The following is a 12,961-nucleotide window of genomic DNA, read 5'->3' on the forward strand; positions in this document are numbered from 1 at the left end:
AAAAGTTATGTTCGGTACAGTCAAAGTTTAGCCACATTCAGGATTCCTTCTCCATTCCTCTCCAATGCCAACTCACTTTTAAATTGAAATCCTACCCATCAGGTAATGAGGGCGGTTTTCATTGGCAGCACTGTTGCATTATCGAGCTGTTTGCTTGAGAAATGTTCTGACACTTTGCCGGAGAAGTCCCAAGAAGCAGCGGCAGCATTAGCTGAGCTCCCTACTGGCTGGCAATGTTCTTTGACATAAATTTAAGAGTGAGGAGGTACTAAATGGGTTTTTAGTAGATTGTGGGGTCGTAGGCAAAGAAGACAGTAGTAGTGTTGAAGGATAAGCAAGGTCTTATCTATGTAACCCTCAAGTAATCGATTGGAGGAAAGACCCTGCCTGTTACATTAAGAATCTCACATCATTTGAGATCAGGATTTCACATTTTGAGATATAGACTCACTCAATATCCTCTCATAATGATCTTTTCTGTTGCTTTTTTATCAGCCCACCTGTGTCCTAGCCAGGGCAGATATCAGACAGATATTTGGTAAGCCTTACCCTTCTCTGCAGGTATCCGCCTGGCCAGTTACGCCCTGTAGCGCCTCCTTCCCCAGCTTGCACAGGTTCATCTTGGTCTCGAGCGTCATTTGCAGTGATCCGCTGTAGGCGATTTCCATGTCCACCCATAGCCCTGCCGAGACAGAAAAGACCGACGGTCAATGTAACGGGTGAAATACCAGATACGCCGCTCAGTCTCTTTATGGGGGTGGCTGCAAAACGAGTGGTAAGGGCATTACCATGCAAAAGCACTGAACTTTGTGAAAATTTCAAGATGTAGTACATAGAACAACATTATGAAAGAAGTAGTGGAGACATAATGCAAATTAATACTGGGGAGCCAATTACATAAATGGGGAACCCATTTTATAACTCTATTTCTTCTTTCTGAGTCTCTTGCTTCAGATTTCCTTTCCCTCATTCACACCTTTCTCCCCTATTTTTTTCATTCTTTATTTTCCTGCCATTCTTCCTCGCCTAATCTCTACTCTCTTTTGCTTTCTGCCTCTCTTTGCCCCTTTCTCTTGAATTGACCGCTTTCTTTCGTTCTATGTTCAAAACCTTTAAGTCACTTTTACTGTTTACTTTCCTCTTTATTTCATCTCCCTCTATCTAACCACTCTCCCACAGTGCCCCTCTTCCATCAATCTACTCCAATCTCTTGCTCTGCCTCTGTCTTTTTTCTTTCTTATCTGCCAACCTGCACACCCTTTTTATGGTCTCGCTCGACAGCGCAGTTGGCGCAAGGCAATTATGTAAGAATCACCAGGAGAGGGGCTTTGGCTTCACCCCATATTGGAAGCCAGGAGTACTTGTTTTGATTGGGCAAACATGTGTTTCTTCAAAAAAATTGCTTCCCCACCAAGCATGTGTGATCATTTTTTTTATTCATCCAGCTGCCCGAGCTTGAACTTTCAGGGGTGCACGCATGAGAATGTACAGCTATTAAATAGTTGTAGATAACTAGATAAAATATGGAGTTTTTTCTCTGGCAGCAGCACAGACAGGAGGAGAAAATTCTTTAAGCTACATGGAATTTTAGGTCTTGCTTGACAGTGGAACTGTGATATGACCTTTTAACCTACACCAATAATATTCTACAGTTCTTTATTTCCAAACAAATACGTATTAATTCCCATGCTATCTACTTACAATGCTTCACATTACCAGGGCTCGAGTCGGGGTACCACGGGGTGGACGGCGTCCCCCCACTTATTTTACCGGGTGGACGCCGTCCCCCTTGCCAAACAGCTGGACTTAACTCTTTGGCCTCTCTGGGACGAGGAGCTTTAAGAAAATAGATACAGGTTGACCAAGTGGCCGTGCACGTTTATTGGAACAAGCCCACTTCCTCCAAGGACACGCTAACTAGCATAGCTAGGGCCTGAGCCATGAGTTTCGTACAGTCTAGAATTGTGGCTGCGGGAAAAACATCTGGATGAAAACCCTAGGCCCTACCTCCGTGGATAATCCCACAGCTAGACAGCTTCATGAGTATTCTCTCCTTTTAAATCTGTCCATGTCCGTTGCTCTCTCTTCAGCCATATCTTGCCCCTAATTTCCCCAACCCGATGGTGCAAGCCACCTTTCGCGACGTCACTTCCTGTCGTGACGTCACTTCCGGTGACAGCGTCCCCCCACTTCTTTTTTTAGGACTTGTGCCCTGCACATTACCATACAACATTCCTTTAAAGCCAAACTACTGGCATTGCCAATGCTTGTTATTTCATCTGTCTCCTCTCATGCCCGTCTCTATTTGATCTTTATGCAAGCTTTTACTACTTCCCATCTCTCTCCTGTCTGCCACTCTTCTTCTCTACCTCTTTCTTGTTATGTTTCCATCCCTTTAATTAAAACTCCCTCTCTCTATTTCTAGCATCATTCATTTTATTTCTCCCTCCTTTTTTCATTTGCCGCAACTCTTGTCTCTGTCACTTTTCCTCTTTTTCTCACTGGTGTTCTCTCATCACCTACCCCTGTATCCTCTTTCACCTCTCCCTCTTTAGTCTCCCTGCCATTCTCTCTCTCTTTGCTCCTTATCTGTCTTTGTCTTTGTTTCACCTTTCCCTGTCCTCTCCTGTGCCAGTCTCTCTTTGTCTTTCTCTGCTCCTTTCTGCCATTTACCCCTCTTCCCTGCTCTCTCTTTCTCTCTCTCTCCCTCTTCCCTCCTCTCTCACTCCCTCTTCCCTACTCTCTCTTTCTCTCTGTCCCCTCTACCCTCCTTTCTCTCTCTCTCTCTCTCTCTCTCTCTCTCTCTCTCTTCCTCTCTCTCTCCCTCTTCCCTCATCTTTCCCTCCCTCTTCTCTGCTCTCTCTCTCTTTCTCTCTGTCCCCTCTTCCCTCCTTTCTCTCTCTCTCTCCATCTCTCTCTCTCTCTCTCTCTCTCTATCTCTCTCCCTCTCTCTCTCTCTCTCTCCCTCCCCCCTCTGTCCTCTCTGTTCTCCATCTCTCGTACGCTGTAGATCACAGCAGCCCCTCTCACCCCCGGTGATCTGCGGCCCCGCCCCCCGCGCGCACGCCTGTGAGCGGATAATAAACACCAGCCTGCTTTCGGCACAAACTAAGCCGTTAAACAGAGAATTAGGCCCTCACATAATCATCTCTTCTCCGGGTACCGCGTGAGCGGGAATCGGATGTCAGGAGGGTGTTAGCGGCGGCTCAAGGTCGCTGCAACCTTCAGCACTCTTGCAGCCTCGGTTCACGTTATGAGGGGACAGACAGCAGGCCCCAAAGCCCTTTCGTGATATGCAGGTCCAGTGACTGGCGCAAGGCATGATGGGACAGGTGCGGGATGCTGAGAGGGAGCAGGGATGGGACTAGAAACAAGCTCAGTGCATACCTGCCGACACTCTGGATTTTATAAAGACAAATAGGATCTAACTTAGTTTGTTCCTGCTTGAATACTCCTCGACTGGAATGCAAGCCAACGTGGACATTATATTCTCGAATTTTTGTACACCTGAGAAAGTAATAATCCCTGAACCATGTATTATCCCGTCAATCATAAATGTCAGTTCTTCAGAAACGTTGAACTGGTAGAAAAACAAGGCAAATACATTTTGCACTATTTATTTTTGCTATCTTTCATATTACATGTATGTTTTTGCACCAGTGTAAAGAGAGCACATTATTTGTCAGACAGTAGCTTGAAACATATAATAAATATACTTTTTGACTGTAGGTCATTTTACTTGTGTTGCAGGAAGCCCATAGTCCAAAGAGAGGCAACTTCTTTGCTCTTTTTTATATACATATAATAAAACAAAATGGAAGATACTAAGTTTGACTCAGACATAGTCCAATCTTTCATATCTGATAAACATATGTATGTAAATGTATGTACTCCTCTCTTTAAAGTAAGCACAATAACAAATATTGTGAATTTTCCACCATGCAAATACCATTTGTTCAATTATCTATTGCAGCAGCTAGAAACATGATTTAAATTAATTCTCCTGTATCTTTTTCACCAGTACAAAGTTTCAGGGGACACAGAGGGAACACAGAATAGAGTGAGACATAATTTATGGAATGATATAAAATGAAATAACAGAAGACAGTCAACCCCCTACTAAAAAGAAGACAAAATAAATAAAAAGAGAAAAAAACAAAATAACAGTTAGAAATTGCAAAATCTTTCCTCCATATGTGCACACAGGGCAGGTGTGGCTGCCACATGCCATCTGTATGTATCGAAGTATTATTATATGCTTGTGTATAAGAAGAGCTGTAGGTAAAAACTGTATCACCTCCCTGAGATGGGGGTAGAGGAGGAATAGGGTTACAGAGGAGAAGGAGAAAGAAGGCGAGAGAAAAACTGAGAAGGAGGCAAGAGACAGGTAGAGAAAGAAGGCTGAGACTAGACTAAGGGAGAGAGATTAAAGTCTTCATGAGAAGGATGGTTAATTGCCATACGTGCAGTTAATTCGTTTTGTGTTTAGTAACAGGTTCATTAGGAGAAAAATGTCCAGCATTTAAAAGAACATGTGGATTTTGGAGCAGTAATATCCATGTTATTCCCCAAAAACTCATACCTGGGTGGTAATTATCATACCAAATACATTCTGACACAGGGGCGTTGAATTTTATCAAGCATGATAAACATCACAAAAATGATGTGCCGCGCATAAGGAGGGCCTTAGAGTTGAAGTTATCAAAGAGACTTCAAGCAATATATTTAGAGAGCAAGAGCCTAAGAGAGAGAAAGAGAGAGAATGAGATAAAGACAAAGACAGACTGAGAGGGAGGAAAATTGGAAGACAGAGAGAGAGAGCAGGTGGGAGGGCCTAAGGCGATAGAGAGACAGACAGAGAACAAGAGAGAAAGAGAGAGAGAGTGAGAGCGAGAGAGAAAGCGACAGAGAACAAGAGAGAGAGAGAGGGAGAGAGAGATAATGAGAGAGAGAGAGAGAGAGAGAGAGAGAGAGAGAGAGAGAGAGAGAACAAGAAAGAGAGAGAGAGAGAGAGAACAAGAGAGAGAGAGCGAGAGCGAGAGAGAGAGAGAGGCTGGCCAGGAAGCTGTCGAGTTTGCCCTCATTGTATTTCTTCTTGGGGCGCTGTCCAGGTGCTGAAACGCTCCCAGGCTGAGCAGTGTGTGCGGAAGAAGCTCCACTGAGCGTGCGTTATTGTATAGCACACTACACTCCAAAAGCTGATGGTATGTTGACTTCAGAGATATCACTTTACCTAAGAGTCAAAACACTAATGGTTGGTTACAGTCATCATCCCCTATATAGGTTCATGTGCGCAGTGGAGCAGTTGGGACTCAGTGGTTAATTTGTAAAATAAAAAGTGCCGGGGATCTCCTCAGGGGGCGGCGCTAACTGGAGAAATGTGGTGGTGCCAACAGCCTCCTGACTAGAGCTCCAGCACTTGTTATTCTGGAGAGGACTTGGCCTAATGGCTACAGTTGCCGATTTCGGAGCCAGGGAACTGGGTTCAAGTGTCGGCGTGGCTCAACATCCTTAGATTCTAGGGGAAATCGTGTGCCTTCCAGTCTGTTCTTAATTGGTGCTAAAGCACTGGTGCTGAGGATTAGGCGCGGTGCTGAGCACTGGAAAGCACCTGCTCAAATTAAGCTCTGTTGAGACTTAATCATTGTATGACTCTTCCAGCCAAGGGGGGCTGAACTGTGCACAGTGTGAAGGCAATAAAGCCTAACAGGATCCAACTGGAAATATGTCATAAATACTAGATGTCTTCATCACCCCATTTCCAAGAATAGTTATTCCGTTGGAATTTGAGGCTTGTATTGTGTCATGTTGTTTAGGACTGCTTATTTGTATAGCGTCTTACTCCCACTTAGGTTTTCACCAAGCAGTCGGTGTGCTCTCTTGGCTGTTGTCTGATTTTTTTCCAGTGGGTGAATCTGTGGAAGGGGATCTGGCTGTTCGTAGAAGACGGTTGTGAGAAATTGGGCTATTGGTTGAGGCGGGTGAAACCCTTCTCTAGCAGTGACCACAATCCTAATCAGGGTTAACCACAAGTCATTAAATTGACCTGTGCTCAACCTTTTAGTAGCTTTGCACAAAAGCATTCAGGCTTAAATATTAGGAAATGTGTAAAGTATTTATGCAGCACACAAACAGTAATAAGTGAAAGCACTACACTAAAAAAATCCCACACCAATTTAGAAAAATAGAGTGATGTTTTAATAAAATGAGCCCAGAAGAACAGAAATCCCATCAGTAGAACCACAGATATGGAATTTCAAAGTTTTAGGTAAGCAAAGTGCCTAAAAGCACAAACCACCTTTCACAGGCATCTGATTGTTCCAGACAGTCACAAGTTCAGGACGATTGCAATGAGTTTGGGCGAGATATAGGCGGAGGGGGGTCGCAGTAGCATGGAGATTTGGTTGGGCAGTTCACCGGAGCTTCCTGCTGACTCTCGTCATGGGCGGCAGAGTCTTGGCACGAATGGTCTGTTCGCAGTCGTGAAGAGCTCAAAACTTCAGAATGTGATCTTTCTTGGTAGAGGAGTGCACTCTGATGCCAGCCAAGGGCCCAGGTTCTTGGGGATCTAGGACTTAGTCTAGCAGAGACCAGCAAGACTTAGGCAGGTCCAGTTGCTGGTCCAGTTGCAGCAGGTCAGTTCGGCAGTTATAGGGAGAACTTTGTAGAATTTTGTGTCCCTGAAGCTGAGGACAGAAGGCCAGCCAGCTAGCCCTTGGAGCCACTCTGGTGGTCCTGTTTTCGCAGGAGCAGATCACGGCTTCCATTCTCAGGCAGCAGGGTTGCAAGGCAGTCCTTCCAGCAGCAAGGGCAGCACTCCTTACCGGCACTCCTAAATACGTATCGGTAAACGCTGTGATAAAAAAACTTCACTGGCTGACGATTAGGATGCTTACCCAGTTCAAGGCACTATGTCTGGTCTTTAGAGCTCTTCATGGAATGGGGCCAGCATTTTTAAAACAACACCTCTGCTGGTACACACCAAAAAGAGCACTTCAGTCATCTGAGGCCAAACTGGTGGTGATGCCCCTGGTGAAGAAAGCCAATGGGGGGGGGGGGGCAGAACATTTCATTGTCAATGCAGCCAAGGCCTGGAACACCCTCCTAACACATCTGAGATGCATGACCCATCTAATGGCCTTCAGGAAGGCATTAAAACCTGGCTTTTCACAAATTAGGTTGCTCAATATCACTTCTATTCCCAGTTGGGCTTCACCTAGCGCCAGGACACCTTCAGGTAGCAGCTGCAAATGCAATTACCATTAACATTAACAAGACAGCAGAGTAGTCCTTCATCTGAATCATCCACAGGTCCAGAAAGGATCTGATTGGTGGTTCAAGAGGTCCTATATTTATACCTGTGCCAACATTTGAAGTGCTGGAATTTCCTTCATTCCACCCGAATTTGGGCCTGGAAAGTTCTTCCGTTCCCCTGCCAAGGCTCCAAGTAGTCTAGGGTGCTAAAAGACTTGTGTTAAGATCCTTTGTGTGTGTCCCGGAGGCAGAAATGGAAATGGGGCAGGGAACAACTCCGCCACAACCATCCTGGCAGGATTGGTGTCACTACAACGCATGCTTTTACATCGCATTCCTTTACAACGCGGTTTTTACCACGCAGTCCATTACAACGCATAATGCTTTTAGGCGCTGGATAGTGAATTATTTAATTTACTATTCCAACTCCAGTCCCCGTGGATAGCAGGGAAGGTGTTGGATAGTAAATTAAATATATTCCCTATCCTAGAGCGCCCCCCAGCGCAATGCGTTGTAATGGTTTGCGTTGTAATGGTTGCGATGTAATGGTAGTGCGTTGTAAAAAATGCGTTGTAAGTGATGTTCCCCATCCTGGCAGGGTGGCTCATCCTGCCAAAATCTAGTCTTTCCTTTGTCTCACTGTATGGGAGTAATCCACAAAGGCCAACAGCTAAGCTAATTCCAGCCATGTGTCCCAAGATAATAACAGAAGGCACAAATGGTTAGGACAAGAAAATGACAACTCTCCAAAAGTGCCATTTTCAGGATTGTGACTTAAAGAGGGGGTTAAATTACAATTCATTTGAGTGTAAACATAATTTTCCTATCTTCTCCAGAAACTTAAGTTATCGCAAATTAAGTGTAATAAGGTAACCCAATGTTATTGTATGGGAGAGATAGGCCTTAGAATAGTGAAAAATGACTTAAGGAGTTTTTATCTACCAAGACATGAGAACCTTAAATTCCTGTCTTACTTTTTAAATACAATGCGCCATGCCCTTCGCACCTTAGAGCCATCCTTAGTGGTGACTTAAAGGTATATAAATGACAAGTTTAGGCCTGGAAATTTTTTTATTTTGCCAGCTTGAAATGGCAGTTTAATATTGCACCGCAGGCCTGATACATGTTTTAAAAAGGCTACTTTAGTGGGTGGCACAATGAGTGTTGCAAGCCCACTAGGAGCATTTTATTTACAGGTCCTGGGGACGTGGACTACCTTTTAACTAGAGACTTGCAGGTGAATTGAATGTGCCAATCGGGTGCAAGCCAATTTTACCATGTTTAAGGGAGAGTGCACATGCAGTGCAGCACAGATTAGTAGGCCTGTCCATGAAATTCCACTCTGATCGCGGAGTTTGCAGAGTTTTGCGCGAGCGAAGAAAATCTTACTCCATACAACCCCAAGCGAGATTTCTCAATGCAGCAGTTGCAGATGGCCGTTGAGAAACCTTCCGTTCACATTGAGGAAGCTACAACACGGTTAGAACATCGACTCGAGCACTATAAAGAAGCGGTGTCTTCTTGAGCTCCGCGTAGTGCTGTTCACGCTAATTTCACAGTGCCGGACAAACACCCAGTACTAAAAATCAATGCGAATTGCGCAACATAATGCACTCTGCCACTTGCGGAACTGTGCATAGTGCGGCAGAGTGTTTTGGTCACCTTGCTGAGTTCTGCTAACTGTCCAGGCCTACTGATTAGTAGTGGTAAAGTGCACAGAGTCCTAATGCCGACAAGATCAAAATCAGCAAAACAGGAAGAATGAAGGCAAAAGGTTAGGGGGACTACCACCCAAATATGTCAGCTCTAACAACTGTGGCTTTAATGTACTTACCATAGGTGTGTATTATTGCAGCACATGTTCATACAGCAAGGGGCACTAAAGTTAATCCTGGCTGTATGCCACCAAAGGCTACATACGCCAGTTATGGGTTTTCCTGTTGTGAATGATTGTTTTCAAATGTATTTGATCAATTATTTCCATTTAAGTGAGCCTTCTTGTTAGAGGGGGTGTGGTCTTGTGCCAGGGTGTGTTGCTTTATGAGAGGTACTACAACTTGTGAGGTTGGGAGACTACGGGAATGGGATTCTGGTCCAGTGAAAGCAAGTCAAGCTTTGAGTGGGGAGGGCTTGTTTCTTGTTAGGTGGAGTGCTCTTACAGCAGGTGAAGGTTTCATGGCATGATGCATTACTGGGGAGATGAGAGGGACCCTACACTATTTGAGATGTAGTGAGAGTGAGGGCTAGGGTAGTAAGGGTTCTAACAAACATAGGGTTTTGTGAGGTGATCTGCATGTAATAATTGTTTTTCCTCTCTCATTGCATGAAGGTTCCAATAATGCTGAGAAGGGAGGGGCACATAACTGTGTTGTGTTCATAATAATTATGTTATTTGTACATAGAATACTTCATATTCCATCATTAATATTCAATTAAAACTGGCATCCATCTTACCAACCTTGGAAAAATAAAAGGCTCAGTCAAACTTGCGAGGATTCGAAACTGCAACCAGCAAATCACATACAAATCTCATCCGCGAGCACTCGACCCAATGAACTATCTTATCTTATGGGTTTGGCAATTCATGCCTTTCAGACATATACCAGGAGTGGCCAACAAAACCAAAATGCCACATTAAAAGGTAGGTGAGGCTTTTTTTATGGTGGGAAGCACGGTTTGGCGATAGGTCTAGATTCCTGAATACTATTATGTCCCAGTTCTCCTGCTAAAACAAGATGTGTTCTTTCTTCTCCCTCCCCCCATTTCCAGTGTAAGTCACTTACCTCTGTTATCAAGTGTTGGGGCAGAAGCACAGAGAATGAGCGGCACAGACGTCCCCATGTCCAGGTCGGTGAGAGTCAGCTCGTTCATAAAGTACGGCAACTGTAGAAGAAAGATATTAGAATGTATCCCTGATCATCCTTTTCAGTAGTTGGTGTCCACTTCTAAGGGTGCAGTCCTCCCATCCCATCACCCCGAACTCCTACCACATCAGGGCTTCTTCTTTTAAAGGACAGATGAATGCTGCCCTAGGATCTCAGGTGGGCATTACTATACCACAATTGTTCCTGGCATTTTACTCCCATTATCATAACACATTGACTGACACCTGGTTAGTCCAATAACCTACACCCTTGATTTCCAGCTGGCAGTCCCATAACTTGGATGGAAGCAAGGTTTTTCAGGCCCGACCCTCTCCACGCCCACCCGGTATGCCTAGATTTCTTGATGCTGTTTATGGGCTCCTAATTTATTTTTGTAGGGAACTTAGTGACACTTCTTAGGGGTTGGGTCAACTCCACCTCATATGTAAAATGTTTGGGTGTTGAGCCTCGGGTTCTCAAATATCCTTTTATTTTTGTCAGGAACAGATGCATGTTACTGATTCCTTCTTATTACTTTAATCCAGAAAAGCTAATTTCAGAACACTTTTTATTGGTATATTTATTTTGTAAAGTTCTGCACAAATGACATCTTTGAAGATTTTGGTTTCCAAAGGTACATAACTTAGAAACTTTTCGTTTTGTTAGAAGTTATGAGTGGGTATGTCAGTGGCTTTATTAATGAGTGAGTGGATGTAGGAGTGGCTGTATGTGTGAGTAAGTGGATGTGTGTGTAGACCTATGAATTAGGGAGTGGGTATGTAAGTACTGGTTTAGGTGTGTCAATGGTTTTGAGAGTGGTAGTTTGAAAGTTGGAGTGGGTGTATGAAAGGTTACATGAGGGTGCGAGTGGTGCATCAGAGATTCTGTAGATGCTGTCATCAGTGATGTCATGAGGGATGTCATTTGAGATGCCATCACTGATGTCATGAGTGATGTCACTGACCATGTCATGAGTGATGTAATATGTGAGGTTATAAGCAGTGTATTGCGGGGCACAAGTTATAGTTAACTGTAGAATTTCTCTGGTTTTGTAAGAGTGAAATATCACCATAACTATAACGTCCCTGTAACATTAGTTTTTTTCAATGAATATATATATTTATATATATCTGAGAGGTTCCTATGGGAATTAACATTTCAAACGCACCCTCATTTCAACCACATTTTCCTTAGCCCACGCTTCGCAAATCCCCCCCCGAAACATCAAACGGTGTCAAAGTTATAGACAAGTCAAAAAATGCTTTTCCTATGGAAACTAAGTCCTAACTATAACTACCTACTGGCATCATATATATATCACACACACACAATATATATATATATATATATATATATATATATATATATATATATATATATATATATATATATATATATATATATATATACTTATGTGTGTGTGTAAATGCATGTGTTATTCCGTTACGACATACAACCGCACCTAAGGATTATGAAAGGTTGGAAAAATGTATTGCAAATTGCTCATCAATTTTGTAACAGCCCGTCTTTATTTTTATGATGTGACTTATGTACTAACAGGTCATAGTGCAAAATCTCCAATCGCAGGGACCCGCAGAATGACCTATCTAATGAATATTAATTAGTCAGCTCCTTATTTGCGAGCCACGGTAATTCACTACAAACAATCGGTTGGGGGCCTTCAAGAGACAGAAGGCCAGCATCTCTGTGTTTCCAGTCCCAAAAGAGAAAGCTTCATTTTTTAAAACTAGCCCATATTCCTTAAAGAAACCAGTGCTGATTTCAAAAGAAATGCTTTCCGTTTGGAAATACACCCCAGGTAGTCTGGAGGGGCTCCGGCCCTTGACCCCGGGACCACTACCTGCTTCCAACAGGTGGACCCAACGGCACACATTCCCTTTTGTGATTTAGTTACCACCTTCATTGAGGTGCCTATAACCAATCAATGGTTTGTGACCACAATTAGGATGGAACGCTCCTTCCTAAATGCGATTCGGAATGGATTCCAAAAACCATTTTGCGAACGCAAAAGGCTTTTAGTACATAGCACATCACACTTTTGCTGTCGTAAACCCTGCTGTTTTGCGAATTGCTGAGTTTGTGAAAACAAAAGGGTTTACTACTTTGTGGTCTTAGTGGGGCAAGGCACTAGAAAGAAAGGGTGGTGCAAAACAGCTGTAATACCTAGAGGGATGCGGCGCTATAGAGTGTAAATTAGCCGGAGCTTCTAGAGAGATGAGGTGCCAGAGAGGAGAAGAGACTGGCTCAACATCTCTCTGTGTCATGGACCAGCTGTCGGTCTCATGATATCTTGGAGACACATTGACGCTCTAGTCATGAGGCAGCGTGGGAGGGTGCGCTGACGTAAGTCTGTGGGATGCAGAGGTTGGTAGAGGCATCCTCGTCTGATTTATGGGGTGAGTTCAAGCTGAGCTCTGTACCTAATGATCCAGCACGAGACAGTCCACCCTTCCATCTGTCACCTCTACATCAGAATGATCCTGTTGCGAGGCAGCCTGGATAAGATACAGTGCCACACAAATGGGACGTAATGTTAGTAACCCCTCTTCTGGTCGTACCTTTTGATACATTATACAGTGAATTGCATTTTCTGCTCCTTTGGAACCTTGTCTTTAGCATCCTCTAAAGGGACCTTCAAAATACCTGACATATATTAGCAGCATTATAACTAGGGCTCCCGGTTTTATGGTATTTATTTTTTTCACATTTTCGTCTGTATTTATCCATATCTATTTTTTGTATCTTTATCTGTATTTATCCATATTTATTATGGGTTTTGTGAACACAATAAAGTGGAAACTGGTATATTTCCACAGTTATTT

The 12,961-nt window shown here is 43.6% G+C and overlaps 1 protein-coding gene across 1 annotated transcript in view; it reads right to left on the reverse strand.

Annotated features, from left to right (window-relative positions):
• The window catches only part of LOC147684684 (testis-expressed protein 2-like), a 148,456-nt gene that overhangs the window by 20,083 nt on the left and 115,412 nt on the right, over positions 1 to 12,961 (reverse strand). Inside the window, exons 7-8 of the mRNA XM_086940515.1 lie at positions 10,038 to 10,137; positions 550 to 682 (exon numbers count right to left, since the gene is read on the reverse strand). Of these exons, the coding sequence (XP_086796641.1) occupies positions 550 to 682; positions 10,038 to 10,137 (233 nt within the window). The remainder of the gene's footprint in view (positions 1 to 549; positions 683 to 10,037; positions 10,138 to 12,961) is intronic.

This window comes from Lissotriton vulgaris, chromosome 10 (assembly GCF_964263255.1).
Source record: "Lissotriton vulgaris chromosome 10, aLisVul1.2, whole genome shotgun sequence".
Lineage (NCBI taxonomy): Eukaryota > Metazoa > Chordata > Amphibia > Caudata > Salamandridae > Lissotriton > Lissotriton vulgaris.